The sequence below is a fragment of the Danio aesculapii genome, chromosome 5, assembly GCF_903798145.1.
Source record: "Danio aesculapii chromosome 5, fDanAes4.1, whole genome shotgun sequence".
In the NCBI taxonomy this organism is placed as follows: Eukaryota; Metazoa; Chordata; class Actinopteri; order Cypriniformes; family Danionidae; genus Danio; species Danio aesculapii.
The window spans coordinates 71,517,176-71,540,236 of record NC_079439.1 but is presented as its reverse complement, the minus strand read 5'-3'; the positions used below and the strand labels follow the sequence as shown (position 1 = coordinate 71,540,236).

At 33.8% G+C, this 23,061-nt stretch overlaps 1 protein-coding gene across 3 annotated transcripts in view; it reads right to left on the bottom strand.

Moving 5' to 3' along the window:
- Positions 1 to 23,061, bottom strand: part of rgs3a (regulator of G protein signaling 3a) — a 113,007-nt gene that overhangs the window by 18,843 nt on the left and 71,103 nt on the right. The window contains exon 1 of one of the 3 annotated variants that reach the window (XM_056458865.1): positions 14,638 to 14,725. The exons of the other annotated variants lie outside the window; for them this stretch is intronic. Within the exon in view, the coding sequence (XP_056314840.1) occupies positions 14,638 to 14,681 (44 nt within the window). The 5' untranslated portion in view covers positions 14,682 to 14,725. Of the gene's footprint in view, positions 1 to 14,637; positions 14,726 to 23,061 lie in introns of those variants that run through there. 3 annotated transcript variants of the gene reach the window in all.

Sequence of the window (23,061 nt, the reverse complement as noted above, 5' to 3'; positions counted from 1 at the left end):
TTTATGATGCATTATTATGTTGCCCTGTAGGCTGAAACTGCTAAATCCGGCTTCTTTAAAGAGGATGAATAACATAAAACACCAGCTTCTTATTATTCCAGGGAAAAAATATCTGTATATTAGCAGATTTACATATTTTGTGATTATTTTACCCCTGTTTATTTATGCTTTTGAACTGCATTATGAGATCTTGATCTTTCCTCCAACCAGGGTTTCAGCAGATATCATAATGTCAAATTTAAGACTTTTTAAGACCATTAAGTATTGAATTTAAGACCTATTTCACAATATCAAAAACAACATACACATAGAGAAAATGCTAAATCACTAAATTACTGGTAAAATAAATGTATTCAAATTGAACAGTACTGAAGACAGGTTAGACGCACCATTAAACATCTTAAGGCTGGTTTATACTTTCGTCTGGCACCACATCGCGCACCTCATGAAATGGACGAAGCTTTTATACTTGACAATTCACCATTGAGTTATTCTTTATAGCGAAATGGGCCGGTCAAAAGAAACCCACAGTACAATCAGACGGATAAACAGAGAAGTAGAAAGTTTCTGGAACTAGGTCATATCATTAATATCATTGAAGATTTGAACTAATAGTTTTTTTTATTATTTTTATAAATTATTTTAATGATTATAAGGATTTTTATAACCATTCAAGATTTTTTAAATCAAACTTTGATGCATCACTTGCTTTTGTTCATATCGCAGACAGTTCTACCTATTAAAGTTAAATATTAATGGCAACAGAACTTGGGTTGCTCCACAATTGTATTTTTTATTATGGCAAGAATAAAAGCAATAAAAAAGTAGACTCACTAAAAATACTGACGTTTATTTTTATTTTTGCCCACACAACAATTCACACAATACTGTCTGGTTAGTTTCTGTCCTCTACTTATAAGCTAAAAAGGCAATAATGGTCCAACATTCCTGACCATTATCACCAATAAAGCCTGAAAGTTGAGCATCAGTATGTTGTAAACCGACAGGTTCATATATTCCTTTCCAGTTATCAAAGACAATTTGTAGCTATTACATTGTTTTAAATTCAAAATTGTAATATAAACATCAGTGTAAAACCTTTGAGTGGTGGAAAAACATATTCAGAATCAGAATCAGTTTTATTGGCAAATGTGCTTCACACACACAAGGAATTTGTTTTGGCTACAGAAGCTTCCAGTGTACATAAAGTGACATATGACCAACACAAAATAAATAAATATGAAAAATAAAAAAGACGATAAACATTAAACAGAGATGCAGTTAGTCCAAAAAATTCTATATTATTACAGAGGCCATGGCCTCTTTTTTGTTTTAACAAACTTATCCCTCAGGTTTTTCCAAACTCTTACAAAAACTTTCCTTTCCAACGGCTGTTGCAATTTCTAGCCAAGAATTATTGGTTATCTGGTTGTCCCTATATCAAGATGTGTGTACAGTCGTACCTGTTCCAGACAAAATCTCTTCAAAGTGTTTCATATTCAACTCAAATCAAACGCAGTGCCACACGAACTCTTCACCTGAGTCTCAAAAATATTTTGTGAGCTCCGCCAGCTGAAATCATGTCGCTCGCACCCAAAGCGAACCTTCGCAAACACAGCGATGATGTCACATTCGCCGCACACACCGAGTTCAGTAACAGAAAGCTGATTGGCTATTGCATGTTGGTCTCATTTGTAGCTGTATTACCGCAAATTACATCAGGACTAGTAAAATAAAGAACTACAACACCACGAAAACCAAGCAACAACAACAAATGAGCATTAAATGAGCATTAGCTGTAGCGTTACATGAACATCGGAAAAATAAGACCTGTGCAAAAATATTGAAGACCTAGAAACGCGAATTTAAGACTTTTTAAGACTCCGCGGAAACCCTGTCCAACAATTTTTAACCTTGAAAACGTGACTTTTACTAACATTTTTAATAGTTTAAAGGGTAACACTTCAAAATAATGGTTCATTAGTTAATGTTAATGTATTTACTTACATCAGGGGTGTCCAAACTCGGTCCTGGAGGGCCAGTGTCCTGGAAGCTCCAACTTGCTTAAACACACCAACCTAAATGCTAGTACACCTAGTAAGAGCTTGATTAGCTGGTTCAGGTGTGTTTAATTGGGGTTGGAACTAAAATATGCAGGACACCGACCCTCCTAGACTGAGTTTGGACACCCGTGACTTTTATTATGGTATTTATTTATCTTTGTTTATGTTAGTTAATGTTATTAAATAATGTTAGTTCATGTTAGTTGATATTAACTCAGTGTGGTAACTAATGTTAACAAGTATGTTAACAATGCATTAGTTAATGTTGAACTATATTTAATAAATACAAGATTATTGATTAGGGATGCTCTGATCGATCAGCTAGAGATCGGTATCGGTTGATAATCACATTTTATGACTTGATCGGTACTTGTCAATCTGGCTGATCTCATGAACCGGTCCCAAGTGTATGTTCACAATTTTACACCGGTTTACACCCAGGGGAGATGCATGTGCACACCCGCAGTGATCTGCATGAGTGATGCTCTCTTTGTTGCAACCATTGTATATCCAGTGTTTTGAGCTGCTGTGACTAGTGTCTCATCCAACAGTATGACCTCTGCCGGAAGCTCTGCGAGTCTCCAACATATTCATACACTGTAAAACCCAACAGTCAACTTTATCCAATGAAATGAGTGTGGTTAACTAACGCAAAATTGACTGAAAGTTCATTTGAAAAGAGTTTTAAACTCAGTGCTGAAGGTAAGGAGTTAATTAAATACATCATTACTTCAGCTTAAATGGAGTAAGTTCACAGTACTCATATAGATTAGTTTAACTCAAATGGTTTGTAACTATTAGTTTCCTTAAACGGTTTGAGTTGCCTTAACTTATTAGGTTTTACAGTCCTCAGTTGGTTTGAGTTCCCGTCATGTATTGGGTTTTACTGTGCTCAAATTGCTTCGTTTACTCAAATAGATTAAGTTCACAGTACTCATTAGGATTAGTTTTTGAACTTAAATGGTTTGTTGTAATCGGTTTCCTCAAACGGTTTGAGTTGCCTTAACTTATTGGGTTTTACAGTACTCAGCTGGTTTGAGTTCTCTTCATTTATCGGGTTTTACTGTGCTCAAATTGCTTCGTTTACTCAAATGGATTAAGTTCACAGTACTCATTAGGATTAGTTTTTGAACTTAAATGGTTTGTTGTAATCAGTTTCCTCAAATGGTTTGAGTTGCCTTAACTTATTGGGTTTTACAGGGTAGTTGCTCCATGAGAATCGCAAGTGAACAGATCGCGAGAGGCACATCGATGTTCTAAGCATTATAGCTGTTAGGTTAAAAAATAGATGTAACTTTTTGTAATATACACTGTAAAATGCAGGGTTCCACACGAAACACAAATTGATTAAGTTAACTTACAAAATTATGTCGATTGAACATTAAAAAAAATTAAGTTGTCCTTATGGAATCTCAATAATTGTGTTGTTTCAGCTCATTTTAATTAAGTATTTTGAACGAGCAAAAAAAAACGTTTTTTGAGTGTACTTATTGCAATAAACAGAAGTTTATAAGCCTATTTCCTTGACATATTTAAGGGATTATATGCAACATTCTTTATTTATTCTTTTAGGTAATGCGAGATCGCCACTTAAGTATCATATTTGGAGGGAAAATGTGCTTTATGCATCATAAAGCATGAAGCATCTGAATCGCTACTCGGTATCGGTAGATCACGATGACGAGGAATACTCTGTATTGGCTTCAAAAATCCTGATCAGATCGGATACTTAGTAAATGTTAGTAAATACATTAATTAACATAAACTAATGGACCATCATTCTAAAGTGTTACTGTTTAAAATGCTATATTGTCTGGGTTGGTGTTGCATATTACGCTACAAAAACCACCAGTCTCCATTTTCTGTTATTTTACACACTTATTTCTCTATTTATGTTATTTCTAATGCATTATATGATTTCAAGCTACTAAAATGTCAATAAAAGTCACTTTGTTAAACTGTAGAGTTGAATTATCAACATCAAAAGTCGACAGAGCCGAGATCAACATCCCATAATGCAATTCACAACTGGAAATGAACCCAAAACACTTATAATACGGAAACTGTTCATTAACAGATATGTTTTACAGTGCACAGATCATTCAAGGTTCATTTGTGATGTTGTTTAATTTAGTATTGGCCTTGTTAGTATCTGAGAAATCTGCTCGGCAAGCTGGGAAACAGGATGATGAGACATTAGTCAGCCGCGCTGTGAGTAATTGAGAGGAAGTTTAACAGCAGATGTCAGAAATAAATGGCATGTCCGTTTGGAGAGCGGCTCTGTAAAAAATGCATTCATTCAAGTTGTCCCAACACAAATAGATTTAGTTAACTTAACATAAAATATAATATTAAATAGCATAATAAATAACATGATTTAATTATAAATAACATAAAATAATTAAGTTGTCTCAAAAAAATCTCAAGAATTGTGTTGTTTCAGGTCATTTTAAATATATACAGTTGAAGTCAGAATTATTAGCCCCCCTGTTTATTTTTTCCCCAATTTCTGTTTAACGGAGAGACGTTTTCTTCAACACATCTCTAATCATAATATAATCACTCATTTCTAATAACTGATTTATTTTCTCTTTGTCATGATGACAGTAAATAATATTTGACTAGATATTCGTCAAGACACTTCTATACAGCTTAAAGTGACATTTTAAAGGCTTAACTACAGTAGGTTAATTAGGTAGGGTAAGTTACTGTATAACGATGGTTTATTCTGTAGACCAGTGGTGCTCAACCCTGTTCCTGGAGATCGACCTTCCTGCAAAGTTCAGCTCCAACCCTGATCAAACACACCTGAACCATTTAATTAGGACTTGAACAGCACTTGATAATTATAGGCAGGTGTGTTTGATATGGGTTGCAACTGAAATCTGCAGGAAGGTCGATCTCCAGGAACAGGGTTGGTCACCCTGGTAGGTCACCCTCACAGCAGGTAGACTATCGGAAAAAAATTTAGCTTAAAGGGGCTAATAATTTGGACCTTAAAATGTTTTTAAAAAAATTAAAAACTGCTTTTATTCTAGCTGAAATAAAACCAATCAGACTTTCTCCAGAAGAAAAAATATTATCAGACATACTGTGAAAATTTCCTTGCTTTGTTAAACATAATTTGGGAAAGATTTAAAAAAGAAAATAAAAATCAAAGGGGGGATAATAATTCTGACTCCAACTGTATATATTAATCATTTCCGTATTTTGAAGCTTTGCATTTATTTCTGGTTGTGAATTGCATTATGGGATGTTGATTTCTATTTTGTCGACTTTTCATGTTAAAAATTCAACTCTGCAGTTTGACAATGTGACTTTTATTGACATTTGAGTAGTTTAAAATAATATAATGCATAAGAAATAACACATATGAAGTCTGTATAATAAAAGAAAATGCACTGGCAGTTTATTACAAGGTATTGTAGCATAATATACAACGCCAACCCATACAATATAGCACTTTAAACTGAATTGAACATAAAACTATTTAGGTTTCCCCCTAAAAAAATTGTTGGATCCAATGTTAGATCAAATATGGGCAAAACCAATATTGGGTATAACAATCCAGCATTATTTAGATCAGTGTTTCCCAACCCTGTTCCTGAAGGCACACCAACAGTACACATTTTCAACCTCTCCCTAATCAAACACACCTGAATCATCTTATCATAACATCAGAAGAGACTCCAACACCGGAAGTTAATGGGTCAGAAAAGGGAGACATCCAAAATGTGTACTGTTGGTGTGCCTCCAGGAAGAGGGTTGGGAAACACTGATTTAGATTGTATGATAGTATGTATCTCTGGAACTCATTAATAATTGGCTCTTTAATTCATGCACTAAAAATATGCTGGGTTGTTTTGCTGGACCACAACTATTCATTTTCTTCTCATAAAGCAACATCTTTGGGAGGAGATGGTTGAAAATGTTTCTAAACAATAAATGGATTTTCACCCTGTTTTCACTGGTTTAGTACATATACGATTATTTAAAGTTGTGTTTCTCAACCACGTTCCTGGAAGACCACCAGACTTGCATAATTTCCATATCTCCTTAACCAAACACACCTGATTCCGATCATTAGCTCATTAGACTGAAAGAGCTGAAATGGGTGTGACGGACAAAGGAGATATTCGAAACATGCAGTGCTGGTGGTCCTCCAGAAACATGGTTGAGAAACACTGATTTAAAGTATAACACTTTTGAATTAACAATACGTAGGGTAGTTTTAAATCCTTTTAAGCAGGGGAAAACCCTCAGATATCATCCTAGATTACTTAAAAAACACTAAAGTAATCCCTGGTAAATAGTATAGTGTTTTTGAACCTTACTATAGTAAACTGTATTATAATGTACAGTTTATATTATAATTTTCACAAGTGTATAACAGTAAAAATTATGCTGCCTTCATTTTTTAGTTGAATCAAACTTAGATCAAATATTAAGTTTAAATTTGTTGTCATGACTTTTTTCATGTCTATTTTTTACACTGCACATACATTTGTTAAGTTAACTGAATCTATTTGTGTTGGGACAACCTGAGGCACACACTCGAGGGTCGGCTCTGTAGGCTGCGATATTCTGAGACGCCATGATTCTGTTCTAACTGGTGTCAGTTTTAACCAATTTAAGCTATGATCTGAAATGCTGAGGTGGAATCTGGTTTATATTTAACACTGTGGTGCTTGAGGCGTTTACAACATCAACATCTTTTATTTTAGATTCTCTGGCGGGACAAGAATGCGAAAGAGCTCAAAACTGAACCCCCCAAGAGTCTGCTCAGATAACACATACTAATAATCATCCAGCTTTTCTGCAGAAGACTCAAATGGATGCCAGATATCTTTCAAAACACACAAAATGCCAAATATTTCTGTATATTTTGGGGTGGATTCCAATGGGTTTTGAGGCTTGTATAGGATTTTGAGCAGAGGAAACGAATTAATCACCACATATTTACTTCTAAAGCTCTTGTTGTGCGCTTTTTTAAGAGGAACGAATGATTTCTGGCCAATAGGAATGTGTCAGGCTGATTTATTTTTAACTTCCAGTGGGAGATCTGGCTTCAAATGAGAAGCAGGCTGTTGGATCGAGGAGCGAGAGGAAAGATTCTTGTCATTTTATGGGCCTTGGAAAATATTTAGGAGTATAATGAAACAGTTTACGATCCGGGTCACGTTTCAATGCCGTCTCATAAGCTGTGTGTGTGTGTTTTTTGTTCTGAAAACAGATGAACACAATAGCGAAACTGAACTTGATGCAGACAGAGATTTGTCAGGCTGAGTTATCAGAGTAATGTTAAATGCAATGCTGCCACCTGCTGGATATGATCACTATTACACTGTAAACAAATACTGGTTACTGGTTATCAGTCATTTGAACTTATATTATTTATACTATATACTCACTTAAAACAGATTGTTTAACTCATAAAATTAAGTTGGAACATGATTAACTTAGTTTAATAAGTTACAATTAACTAAAAACATATGTTGTCATAACTTATTGATCATAATTCTTTATAGAGTAACATTAGATATACAGTGCAAAATATCTATATATAAAATAAATTTCTGGTCTTACTTATAGTTTTTGTCTTGTTTCTAGTGCAAATATCTAAAACATCTTGATTCAAGAAGCATATAATAGACTAAACTACACTCACTGGCCACTTTATTAGGTACACCTGTCCAACTCAATGCATTTAGGCATGTAGACATGGTCAAGAGGATCTGCTGCAGTTCAAACTGAGCATCAGAATGGGGAAGAAAGGGGATTTAAGTGACTTTGAACGTGGCAAGGTTGTTGGTGCCAGACGGGCTGCTCTGAGTATTTCAGAAACTGCTCATCTACTGGGATTTTCACGCACAACCATCTCTAGGGTTTACAGAGAGTGGTCTGAAAAAGAGGAAATATCCAGTGAGCGGCAGTTCTGTGGGCGTAAATGCCTTGTTGATGTCAGAGGTCAGAGGAGAATGGCCAGACTGGTTCCAGCTGATAGAAAGGCAACAGTAACTCAAATAAGCACTGGTTACAACCGAGGTCTGCAGAAGAGCATCTCTGAACACACAACACGTCCAACCTTGAGGCGGATGGGAAACTTATATTTTATATATACAGTCAGAATTATTAGCCCCCCTGAATTATTAGCCCCCCTGAATTATTAGCCCCCTGTTTATTTTTTTCCCCAAAGAAAAAAACAGAGGGGCTAATAATTCTGACTGTAAATATATGTTTATATATAAGTATGCTTATTAATACTGGTTTTTAAAGTTTGAGAAATGTTTTGAAAGGTTTTTATTTGGTTGTTTGTTTTTGTTTTTTCCTCTCAAAGTTTGCGATCATACTTCAGTCCACTCAAGGGAAACTGTTATTTTATATATACTGTAACGTGATGTGACGCTGACAACAGAAGTGTGGATGCAAACGCAGGTTTATCAAGAATGGTCAGGCAAGCAACGGTCCACACAGGGGCAAACAGATGTATACAGGCAATCCAGAGTCATGGTCAAAATAACAGGTGAGTGGTCAGAAGGCAGGCAGTAAACAGGGATAAACAATAAAACAAAGCGAGGATCAAAACCAGCAAGGAAAGGCAAGGAAACCTCATCGTAATGTTCACAAAACAGTTCAAAAGAATCAGCATTGAGAGCGTCAAAGCAAGCCGTATATACAGTTGAAGTCAGAAATATTAGCCCCCCCCCCCCCCCCCCCCTTTCTTTTTTAAATATTTCCCAAATGATGTTTAACAGAGTGGAAATTTTCACAGTATGTCTGATAATATTTTTTCTTCTGGAAAAAGTCTTATTTGCTTTATTTCGGCTAGAATAAAAGCAGTTTTAAATTAAAAAATAATAATTTTAAGGTTAATATTATTAGCCCCTTTAAGCTATTTATTTCGATAGTCTACAGAACAAGCCATCATTACACAATAACTTGCCTAATTCCCCTAACCTGCCTAGTTAACCTAATTAACCTAGTTAAGTCTTCAAACGGCACTTTAAGCTGTATAGAAGTGTCATTAAGCTGTATAGAAGTGTCATTAAGCTGTATAGAAGTGTCATTAAGCTGTATAGAAGTGTCAAGCGTCTGTCTAGAAAATATCTAGTCAAATAATATTTACTGTCATCATGGCAAAGATAAAATAAATCAGTAATTAGAAATGAGTTATTAAAACTATTATTATTAGAAATGTGTTGAAGGAATCGTCTCTCTGTTAAAAAGAAATTGGGGAAAGAAAAAAACAGAGGGGCTAATAATTCAGGGGGGCTAATAATTCTGACTTCAACTGTATGTGTGTGTAATCAGTCCATGAGCAGCATCAGCTGTGGGAGTGTAATCAATGGAGACTTAGAGCAGGTGTGTGTGTGTGTTGCATGACTGGACCTTGTAGTCCATATACCAGCAGATTTGTAGTCCTATGTGATATGTTTGTTTACCAGCGATCTGTAAGGGTTAGATCGCTGGTGATTGTGACATATACAAAGCATTTAGCTTTTATTTTACACAGTTATTTACAGTGTTTTAAATCATAACTTGATGGCAACATTACCAAAATTGAAAAAAATCAGAAGAATCAAATGCATCACTTGCCAACAATCTGATTCGAGGTTAAATGAATAATCAAAACAACTGATTTTTAACCTAGTTTAGAAATCTGGCAACTTCCCTAAGACTTAATAACCATCAGCAAATCAAGTTTCTGTCTTGAGGACGAGAGAAACAGCCGTAATCAATCATACTGAACCTGCCCGGAGCACAATAATAATTGTAGTGTTTGTTAAATGTGTGTGTGAACATTTGCTGTACATTGACTTATTGTTTAGTCATTATATTAAAATATATATGTCTATATGGAAAGTGCCCACATTTCAGTGTGTGTGTTTGTGTGTGCACGTGGCCAGAAAACACCCTCTGGTCATTCAGTGCCACGGTGTTGAGATTCCACACGGCTTTGCAACAGCATTAGTAATGTGGCATCTGCCAGAAAGAAGCCAACACCATAAAAATATGATACAGAGTATTAGGCGAGCTATAAAAAGAGAAGGAAAGGAGAACATTCCCAAAGCCTTTAGTACACACTCTGCCGTTTGGCCAAGATCCAGCATAGTAACAGTGATGTCACTACCTAAAAGTGTACTGTGAGTCTTATAGATTTTGCACAGGTATTTGTGTAGAAATAACAAAATGATTGCCTCTCCTTTTGTGCACAAAATCGTTAGATTATTAAATAAAGGTCATATTGCTCTGAGATGTTTTGTAAATGTCCTTCTGTAACTACATCAAAACTTAAATTTGGTTTAGTAATATGCATTGCTAAGCGCTTAATTTGGACAATTTCAAAGGTGATATTTTCAATATTTGCATTTTTTATATTATTTGCGTTCAGTGTCTGTTTTATCATTCCACACATTGTGCATTCATGCATAAACCCATGAAAATAAACAATGAAAATAAAATACTAATATGCAAAATATTTATTAACTCATCAAGCCTTTTCCCAAACAGAAGAAAGAAACTCTAATAAGTTTTGAACAAGTAAAGGGTGAGAGAGGGTCACCCATGTTAACGTTTAGTTTAGTTTAGTTTAGTTTAGTTTAGTTTAGTTTAGTTTAGTTTAGTTTAATTTAGTTTAGTTTAGTTTAGTTTAGTTTAGTTTAGTTTAGTTTAGTTTAGTTTAGTTTAGTTTAGTTTAGTTTAGTTTAGTTCAGTTTCGTTTCGTTTCGTACCGGCTCCTAATGTTGTTGTTTTTTTTGTTTTTTTTTTTTGCTGTTTTTTGTTTTGTTTCATTTCATTTAGTTTTGTTCAGACTCCTGTTTTGTTTTGTTTTGTTTTGTTTTATTTTTTTATTTTGTTTTGCTTTGTATATGCTACTACTGTTTAGTTTTGTTTGTTTTTTTGCTATGTTTTTTCGTTTCATTTAACTTCATTTCATTTCATTTAGTTTTGTTCAGACTCCTGTTTTGTTTTGTTTTGTTTTGTTTTGTTTTATTTTTTTTGCTTTGTTTTGCTTTGTATATGCTACTACTGTTTAGTTTTGTTTGTTTTTTTGCTATGTTTTTTCGTTTCATTTAACTTCATTTCATTTCATTTAGTTTTGTACAGACTCCTACTCTTTGGTTTTGTTTGTTTTTTGCTTTGTTTTAGTTTTGTACGGGCTACTATACTGTTTTGCTTTTAATTTAATTTAGTTTTGTTTCATTTCGTTTAGTTTTGTTTCATTATGTTTTGTATGGGCTCCTACTATTTTGTTTAGTATGGGCTCCGTTTCGTTTCATACATGCACCTTCTGTTTTCTTTCATTTCGAACAGGCTCCTAATTTTTCATTTCAGCTTCTACTGTTTCATTTCGTACGGGCTCCTATTGTTTATTTTAGGCTCCTACTGTTTCGTTTCGCTTTGTTTTTTATTTGTTTTGCTTTGTTTTGTTTTGTACGGGCTACTACTGTTTTGTTTTGTTTGTTTTTTGCGATGTTTTGTTTTTTGTTTTGTTTCATTTCATTTAGCTTTGTACAGACATGTACCGTTTTGTTTTGCTTTGCTTTTGTTTTGTACAGGCTACTACTGTTTTGTTTTGTTTGCTTTTTGCTTCGTTTGGTTTTCCATTTCATTTCATTTATTTTTGTTTCATTATGTTTTGTATGGGCTCCTATTGTTTTTATTTTGTTTTGTACGAGCTCCTACTACTGTTTTGTTTCATTTCATACAGGCTCCTACTGTTTTGTTTCAGCTTCTACAGCTTCATTTTGTACAGACTCCTACTATTTTGTTTCGTTTCATTTAGTTTTTTTTTGCTTTGTTTTTGTTTTGTATGGGCTAGTTCTCTTTTGCTTTGTCTGTTTTTTGCTTTGCTTTCCATTTCATTTCATTTTGTTTCATTTAATCTAGTTTAATTTCATTTCATTTAGTTTAGTTTTGTTTCGTTATGTTTTGTATGGGCCCCTACTGTTTTGTTTTGGTTCTTACTGTTTCATTTCATACGAGCCCTTACTTTTTCGTTTCATTCTGTACAGGTTCCTACTGTTTTATTTTGTTTCATTTCATTTCATTCTGTTTTGTTTTGTTATACGCTTCTAACCTCTTTAATAAATACACTTAGCGAAACATATAAGACATCGGTACTTGATTGTAGTCGTGAGCAGGTGTGAAAGCAGGCCATGTGCAGAGGGAAAAGACATTAGCACAAGAGTGTGTGACACAGTCAAACGTCTCTGGTGCTTCAGAGGCGCTCGTGACCCTTCATTCGGAGCGTTGCATTGGGTTAATTATCAAGCAGAAGCAGCTGCTCCGCACAGGCCTGTAATCTGCGGCAGGAAGATCACGCCCTCGCTGGAGCTCATCAAATTAGGAAGCTGTGATCCAGACATTTCCCCACGGCGAGGCCTGCAGAAGCACAGGAGATGGACCAAAGCCACAATTATCTTCAGGGCTTCACCAAATTCCCTCTCTGCCCGCCTCACATTACGGCCCATAATAGAGCGCAGTGCTATTCCAGGCTGTGAAAACCAGGACGCTTGCTGTGGGAAAGACATTGCGAACGTGACAGCAATATATTGTGATGTCTTGCACTGTAGGACTCTGAAACAGATGTGATGTGAGTTCAAGTCCCAACAGGAGTCGAAAAATGTTGTTTTTCGTATTTGTATATGTGCTGCAGTGTGGTTTTGTATGTGTATAATGCACATCTGCTGCTGCAAAGTAATTTACTGTAATATATCTCTATTAGTCACACTCTCATTAATGCTTCTAGGAATTTCAGTCTGTTTTAATGATGAATGAATGAATGAATGAATGAATGAATGAATGAATGAATGAATGAATGAATGAATGAATGAATGAATGAATGAATGAACTGAGATTATTTCAAGGCTATTTAAAGGGACAGTTCACCCAATAATGATCATTCTGCATTCACTTGTTTCAAACCTGTTTGAGTTTTTTTCCTCTGTTTAACACAAAATACAAAGATATTTTAAAGAAAGTTTACAACCTGTTGCCACTTCCATGGCATTTTTCTTGCAACACTTTAAAATATTTTATTTGTGTAATAATAATACACATAAAAATTAAACTAAATTGAATAAATAAATAAATAAATAAATCACGTAAGTAAATAAACAAATACATAAATAAATAAATAAATAAATAAATAAATCAAGTAAGTGAGTAAATAAAAAAATGAATAAATAAATAAATAGATAAATAAATAAATAAATAAATAAATAAAAAAAATAATAAAAAATAAATAAATAAATAAATAAATAAGCTTTTAAATGTTTGTAACGGAGAAAATGGTGAGTCCATTTTTATGTTTTATTTTCAACTATCCCATAGTAAGTAAAAACAAATACTATGGAAGCCAATGGGCGCCAGCAACCAGCATTTTTCAAATCATATACTTTTGTGTTCAACAGAACAAAGAAACTTTGTTCCTAGTTGAATAAGTTTTCAACTAGTGAAGGGAGTGTAAATAATGACAGCATTTATTTATTTATTTATTTGTAAATTATAACTTTAAGTGTAAAGTGTCATTCAAGTAAAAATCTGGCAACAAAAATTAAATTAAATTAAATTAAATAAAGCAAAATAAAAATTAAATTAAATTAAATTAAATTAAATTAAATTAAATTAAATTAAATTAAATTAAATTAAATTAAATTAAATTAAATTAAATTAAATTAAATTAAATTAAAAAAACAAAGCAAAAAATAAATAAATAAAATAAAATAAAGCACAAAATGTAAAGAAAATAAAATTAAATGAAATAAAATAAAATAAAGCAAAAAAAATTAATAAAATAACAAAAACAAACAAACAAACAAATGTTTGTAATCACTGAGTAACTGGTAAGTACATTTTTAATTTGCAACTATGCCATAGTAAGAAAAAAATGAAATAAAAAAGCAGCATTTTTTAAAATATCTCCTAATAGGTTTTGAACAAGTGAAGGGTGAGTAAATGATGACAGAATTAAAATAATTAAATGCATAATTAAATGCATAAATGCATAAATGCATAAATGTATAAATAAATAAATAAATAAATAAATAAATAAATAAATAAATAAATAAATAAATAAATAAATAAATGTTTGAGTAAAAGGTGAGTACATTTTCATTTTTCCTTTGCAACTATCCCATAGTAAGAAAACAAAAAACAAATATTATGGAAGTCAATGGATACCAGCAACCAGCATTTATCAAAATATCTCCTTTTGTGTTCAACAGATAGAAATAGTTAGTAGTGTATAGGGCGATAGTGTATAAGGGTGTATAAGATACTGTGTAAGGGTGAGAACATTTTCATTTTTCTGTGAACAATCTCATTAAATGTAAAGTCTTTCAAGTAAAAATCTGTCAACAACAACAGCAATCCTCCAAACATTAATATAAAACAGAAGAAAGCTCAATGCTTCACATGTGTCACTGTCAGACAAACCCCCCAGAGAAGTGAACTCCAGCACCCTCATCTTCTCCAAAATAACCTCTCGCTTTCTATTCCTGCCTCCCTTTCTCCCTTTTCTCGTTACCGTGAGTCTCAGCAGAGCAGAGCAGAACACTAATAGCCCTACCTTTCCAGGTACTTCTCCGAGAAATCCACCATAGTGTGTAACATGTGTGTGTGAGGGGTGTAAGAGCAGGGTCCTGGGACTCGATCATTCACATTCCTCTCAGCGCAGGGCAGCGTCTGTGTCTTTATATAGAGCGGGATCTGCTGGAGGCGGGACTTCTGTCGGCCAATCAGAGGTCAGATATCTACATTCTTCAGTGGTCTGTGTGTCAGTGTGTTTACAGCACATGCACTGATCAGCATATACAGTCTAACTGACTGTGTTTAGCTTGTATGCTGAAGTGACTGTAAATATACGTATTTATTTAGTGTTTATAAAGTGTTTATTTTATGAGAATAAATAAGAGTGTTTATTTTTGGAGCAATAGCCATTTTAGGTTAATTGATACCCTCTCTGGGTCACTGGAAATGATGATGTGGCTTCTCGAAATCTGTTTTTTAACACTTTAAATTTAATGTCCATTACTTAATGTATTTACCAATGTATTTAATGTATTTACTTTACCTAAGTATGAATACTCTTGTAAAGCATTTATTAATCACAGTTCAACATTTGCGAAAGCATTATTAAAACACCAACAATACATTATTGCAGTATTTATTCATCCGTTAATGTTTTGCTAGTGAAAAAGACCATCATTGTAAGTCACTCACAGTGCATTGACTGCTGTTTACTCCAGAGTTGGGTGTAACTGTGTTCCACAGTAACGCGTTATCTAACTTATACTCCTCACAATCACTGCACTGTTTAACATTTGCACATTTAAAGTTTGCACATATTCATTGCACTGATTCACTTATTTGAACTGGACATACTCACTGCACATGGACATTTGTAATTATGTTTATCTATCTGCACACTTCTGCTATTAATAGCATCCTGTACATATATTCATTTATTGTAAATCTGTTCATAGCTAATACAACCTGTATATAATGTTCATAAAACATCCATCTGTAAATATCACCATAGTTTTTCTATAACTGCACTTTATAACTTATACCTGTATCCTGCACTTGCTGCTATTGCACTGCTGGTTAGACCGAAACTGCATTTCGTTGCCTTGTACTTGTACATGTGTAATGACAATAAAGTTGAATCTAATCTAAATCTAATCTTTTTATACTCTACATTTTTGGGGGAACGCAGTAATGTAGCGAATGACATTTTAAATGAGTGTAATTTGATTATAGTTACTAAAGTCAATGTATCTGCGTTACTTTTGCTACAATTATAATTTTTAGAAGAAAAAAAAATGCTTCTTTTTAATCCCGTTTTCTGCTGCAACGTTATTTACATTTACATTTAGTCATTTAGCAGATGCTTTTATCCAAAGCGACTTACAAATGAGGACAAGGAAGCAATTTACACAACTATAAGAGCAGCAGTGAACAAGTGCTATAGACAAGTTTCAGGTGTGTGAAGTCTAAGAAGCAAAGCATTAGTAATGTAAGTTTTGTTTTGAGAGAGAGAGAGAGAGTACAGTTAGTGGTACAGCCAGAGAGGCAGTTAAGATTAGGAAGGAAATTGGAGACTAAACAGTTGAATTTTTAGTCGTTTCTTTAAGACAGCAAGTGACTCTGCTGTTCTGATGTAGTTAGGGAGTTCATTCCACCAACTGGGCAGATTGAATGCGAGAGTTCGGGAAAGTGATTTCTTCCCTCTTTGGGATGGAACAACGAGGCGACGTTCATTCACAGAACGCAAGTTTCTGGAGGGCACATATATCTGCAGAAGTGAGAGCAGATAAGAAGGAGCAAAGCCAGAGGTCGCTTTGTAAGCAAACATCAGAGCTTTGAATTTGATGCGAGCAGCAACTAACAGCCAGTGCAAACGGGTGAGTAGCGGAGTGACACGTGCTCTTTTGGGTTCATCAAAGACCACTCGTGCTGCTGCGTTCTGAAGCAGCTGAAGAGGTTTGATAGAGTTAGCTGGAAGCCCGGCTAGTAGAGAGTTGCAATAGTCCAGTTTGGAGAGAACAAGAGCTTGAACAATAAGTTGAGCTGCATGTTCAGATAGGAAGGGTCGGACCTTTCTGATGTTATGGAGTGCGAATCTGCAAGATCGAGCAGTTCTAGAAATGTGGTCAGAGAAGTTTAGTTGGTCATCAATTGTTACTCCAAGGCTTTTTACCACTTTGGATGCAGTAACGGTTGCCCCATCCATCTGGATTGAAAAGTTATGGTGTAGAGTCGGGTTGGCAGAAACTTCAAGCATTTCTGTTTTCGTGAGGTTAAGCTGAAGATGATGATCTTTCATCCAGTGTGAAATGTCTGACAATATTTAACCCTTGAGCACTGCTCAAATTGACTACCCTTTTGTTATGTTTGGATGAAAAAATCCACTGTGTTTTACAACTGCTGTAAAAATGCATCAGATCAATATTTTTTTCAATTCTTTTTGCATAAATCTGTTAATCAACCTCAGTCCTGATCAAAACTACTGAATTGTTTAGAGAATTACAGCATTTTAAGTCTTTAATTGTCAAGTTTACAAATGATGTCACTGATATGGTGAAAAACACACACAAAATGACGTATTTTTAATATAAAGAATAATTGTGGACTGAATTTGCAGTGAAGTTTTTTCCCTCTCCGCTGTCACCACTGGCTTACATGGTTCGGGATCTGTAGAGCTGCGCATCGTTGGATTTGCTCTTCAGTGTTTGGACTCTCAGTAGTGATTATTAAACCACACTGAACACTGAAAACTGAACTACACTGTTCCTATTTACTATGACCTTTTATGTGAAGCTGCTTTGACACAGTCTACATTGTAAAAGCGCTATACAAATAAAGGTGAATTGATTTGATTTTTTTTTACCTTTTATCACAGTCTTGGACATGTGAACGATTGGTAACGACACTGGCTTTGACACATTGTATACATTTTCCTTTTTTCTCCATAATTTACTGTTGGTGGCTGCTTTTGCATTAACAACATTTGATGGTGCGTAAATACAGTCTTTGTTTTTGTTTACTCCATGTAGTTCTGAGAGCTGAGATGCATATATAGATTTTCTCAGACACATCAAGGCAAGTGTGCACAGGTCACTCACACACTCACAGACACACACACACACACACCCACACACACACACACACACACACACACACACACACACACACACACATAAAATAAAATAACGGCCATTAGATTACAGAAATTTACCATAAAATAACAGAGGTCAAATTACAGAAATATTCTGTAAAATAACCTCCATTAAATTACAGAAATTTACCGTAAAATAACGAATATTAAATTACAGAAATTTATCGTAAAATAATGAATATTAAATTACAGAAATTTACTGTACAATAACGAATATTAAATTACAGAAATTTACCGTAAAATAATGAATATTAAATTACAGAAATTTACCGTAAAATAACCTCCATTAAATTACAGAAATTTACCGTAAAATAACGAATATTAAATTACAGAAATTTACCGTAAAATAACTAATATTCAATTACAGAAATTTACCGTAAAATAATGAATATTAAATTACAGAAATTTACCGTAAAATAACGAATATTAAATTACAGAAATTTACCATAAAATAACAGAGGTCAAATTACAGAAATATTCTGTAAAATAACCTCCATTAAATTACAGAAATTTACCGTAAAATAACGAATATTAAATTACAGAAATGTACCGTAAAATAACGAATATTAAATTACAGAAATTTACCGTAAAATAACGAATATTAAATTACAGAAATTTACCGTAAAATAATGAATATTAAATTACAGAAATTTACCGTAAAATAATGAATATTAAATTACAGAAATTTACCGTAAAATAACGAATATTAAATTACAGAAATTTACCGTAAAATAATGAATATTAAATTACAGAAATTTACCGTAAAATAACGAATATTAAATTACAGAAATTTACCGTAAAATAACGAATATTAAATTACAGAAATTTACCATAAAATAACAGAGGTCAAATTACAGAAATTTACCATAAAATAACAGAGGTCAAATTACAGAAATATTCTGTAAAATAACCTCCATTAAATTACAGAAATTTACCGTAAAATAACGAATATTAAATTACAGAAATGTACCGTAAAATAACGAATATTAAATTACAGAAATTTACCGTAAAATAACGAATAATAAATTACAGAAATGTACCGTAAAATAACGAATATTAAATTACAGAAATTTACCGTAAAATAATGAATATTAAATTACAGAAATTTACCGTAAAATAATGAATATTAAATTACAGAAATTTACCGTAAAATAATGAATATTAAATTACAGAAATTTACCGTAAAATAACGAATAATAAATTACAGAAATGTACCGTAAAATAACGAATATTAAATTACAGAAATTTACCGTAAAATAACGAATATTAAATTACAGAAATTTACCGTAAAATAATGAATATTAAATTACAGAAATTTACCGTAAAATAATGAATATTAAATTACAGAAATTTACCGTAAAATAACGAATATTAAATTACAGAAATTTACCGTAAAATAACGAATATTAAATTACAGAAATTTACCGTAAAATAACTAATATTAAATTACAGAAATTTACCGTAAAATAATGAATATTAAATTACAGAAATTTACCGTAAAATAACGAATATTAAATTACAGAAATTTACCATAAAATAACAGAGGTCAAATTACAGAAATATTCTGTAAAATAACCTCCATTAAATTACAGAAATTTACCGTAAAATAACGAATATTAAATTACAGAAATGTACCGTAAAATAACGAATATTAAATTACAGAAATTTACCGTAAAATAACGAATATTAAATTACAGAAATTTACCGTAAAATAATGAATATTAAATTACAGAAATTTACCGTAAAATAATGAATATTAAATTACAGAAATTTACCGTAAAATAACGAATATTAAATTACAGAAATTTACCGTAAAATAATGAATATTAAATTACAGAAATTTACCGTAAAATAACGAATATTAAATTACAGAAATTTACCGTAAAATAACGAATATTAAATTACAGAAATTTACCATAAAATAACAGAGGTCAAATTACAGAAATATTCTGTAAAATAACCTCCATTAAATTACAGAAATTTACCGTAAAATAACGAATATTAAATTACAGAAATGTACCGTAAAATAACGAATATTAAATTACAGAAATTTACCGTAAAATAACGAATAATAAATTACAGAAATGTACCGTAAAATAACGAATATTAAATTACAGAAATTTACCGTAAAATAATGAATATTAAATTACAGAAATTTACCGTAAAATAATGAATATTAAATTACAGAAATTTACCGTAAAATAATGAATATTAAATTACAGAAATTTACCGTAAAATAACGAATAATAAATTACAGAAATGTACCGTAAAATAACGAATATTAAATTACAGAAATTTACCGTAAAATAACGAATATTAAATTACAGAAATTTACCGTAAAATAATGAATATTAAATTACAGAAATTTACCGTAAAATAATGAATATTAAATTACAGAAATTTACCGTAAAATAACGAATATTAAATTACAGAAATTTACCGTAAAATAAAGAATATTAAATTACAGAAATTTACCGTAAAATAACGAATATTAAATTACAGAAATTTACCGTAAAATAACGGACATCAAATTACAGAAATTTCTTTATATTTATATTTCCAGTAAATTTCTGTAATTTAACGGCCGTTATTTTACTTTTTTTTCCAGCTTCCCCAGCTACCAAAAAAAAAAAACATAAAATAACAGATTTTTGTACAGTGTATATCTTTTAAAATGAACTTCAAAGTAAAGTAATTAGTTATCTGATTACTTTTTACATGGCGTAATTAGTAATGTAATCAGATTACAATTTTCCAGTAGAAGTCATTTGTAATCTATTACTTTTTTAAAGTAACTTACTCAACACTGGTTAACACACACACACACACACACACACACAACTTTGGATTTTACGAATGCATTAGTAAATGCGGAACTATCATTAATAAATGCTACAAGAATGTTCATACTTGGGTCTTGTTAGTAAATACATTAACTAACATGCATCCTTACATGTACTTAATTAAATTTAACAATGCTCAATTGCATGGAAATAATCCTAAAGAGCCCTTATTACGCATTATGAAAGGTCATATTTTGGTTTTGGGGGTCTCCAACAACAGGCTGATTTGCTTGCAAGGTCAAAAAACAGTTTGATTGTCTTATTATGTGCATTTATTTTTACTAAATTATTCCAATGACTCCCATATGATTTGTTGAAACCACGGGTCCATGTGGACAAAAACAGACCAGCCCAATTAGAAATTATTTCAGTGCTCCCGAATAACCAATCCGAGCCTGATGTGGGCTATCCCATGAAAATAAGAGTGCCTGATATGGATCACTTATATTGTTTTGAGCAGCAGCTTTCATCAAATGGCCAGTAAGTTCATCTGTTGAATGGTAGTGTTCATAATGAGTTAATGTGATGACAGCCACTCCAGAGCTTCACCTGGGATCAGTGTCGTTGACAGAAGAGAGTCTGTAAGATGATGATAAAGAAGATGAAGAAGAAAGCAGCTGTGCCCTGGAGCTCAGCTGTTCACAGATCAGTCGTATATGCAGACCGGCCGTCTTTCTCATTCACTACATGCTGACCTCAGACGAGCACGGGTGTCTGCTTTGTGTCTGCTGTCATAAACCAGGTGCAAAGTCCCATAGACAAAAACACTTTCCTGCTGTTAAAGCCAGACCAGGTGCAGACGCTCTCACATCATCTGATCTGTGTGTGCGGAGCTCTCAGATCAAACCCTCTGAAAATAATGAATAAACTGCTTGGAGGTACTTCAGATCTATTTCACATGCCTTTGTGTCTTTATTATGATCCAACACAAGTAGTGGAGGTCATTCCTATTGAAAATACATGCTTCAGATCAAGGTTATTACAATGGTAACTCTAAAATAATAGTATATTAGTTAATGTGTTTACTAAAATGAACAAACAATTAGCAATACAGTTATTACATATGTGTTAATGTTAGTTATTCATTGATTCATTTTCCTCCGACTTATTCTTTATTTGAGAGGTCGTCACAGTGAAATAAAGAGAGATATGAGACAGCATGTTTAATCCTTGCGCTATTTTAAGTGAATGTAAATGGAGTCGACTACAAAAAACCCCGGAAACGAACACCCCTATTGTGAACTCATGAAAACAAGCTAAATAATCCAGCCCAGGCTCATTCTGAAAACGTATCTCCACGGACGTTTCTGGAGAAATACGTCCTGGCGGCACGTTTTTCTGCAGGTTTTGTTTTCGCGAATCCGCCAGAGGTCGCCGTGTATGCTTTTCGAGATCTCAAATTTCCCTCGCGAGTGCCATTCGCGCCTGCTGTTCTCGCGTAAACCCACCAGAGGCCGCTGTCGACTCACTTTTGGACAGACTCTCTGACTGACTGAGCGAACGATCGGCTGACCCACCCTCCCGCTTCCCTAAACCCAACCAATTTTATCGATTGACCCGCCCACCCACTTCCCTAAACCTAATCAACACGTTTTTCTGCAGTTTTTGTTTTCACGAATCTGCCAGAGGTCGTCGTGTACGCTTTTCGAGATCTCAAATTTCCCTCGCGAGTGCCATTCGCGCCTGCTGTTCTCGTGTAAACCCACCAGAGGCCGCTGTCGACTCACTTTTGGACAGACTCTCTGACTGACTGAGCAAACGATCGGCTGACCCACCCTCCCCCTTCCCTAAACCCAACCAATTTTATCGATTGACCCGCCCACCCACTTCCCTAAACCTAATCAACACGTTTTTCTGCAGTTTTTGTTTTCGCGAATCCGCCAGAGGTCACGTGTACGCTTTTCGAGATCTCAAATTTCCCTCGCGAGTGCCATTCGCGCCTGCTGTTCTCACGTAAACCCACCAGAGGCCGCTGTCGACTCACTTTTGGACAGACTTTCTGACTGACTGAGCGAACGATCGGCTGACCCACCCTCCCGCTTCCCTAAACCCAACCAATTTTATCGATTGACCCGCCCACCCACTTCCCTAAACCCAACCAACACGTTTCAAAATCAATCCAAAAAAATAAAAGCCTGACTGTTGTTTTACCACATGCTCACCCTGCTGTTCACTTGTTTGTTTTATATTTTGGATTCTGTTTTTGTCTTACGTGGAACCGCTCTTCACCGGACTCGAACCCCCGTCTTCGTGATCAACTCCTCCCTGCATCTCAAATCTGCCAACGTACGTGGCGCGCTAACGAGACAAACTGGTTGCAGTTGGAATGCCGTCCATACGGAGGTAAGCAGTCAGCTGGTAAGCGTGAAAATGAACAGCGTCACACCGCCACGTAGCGTTCGTTTAAAGAAATGAAATGCAGCCATACGTACCGCCGCCTACGTAATTCGATGTCTCCAGAAACGTCCGC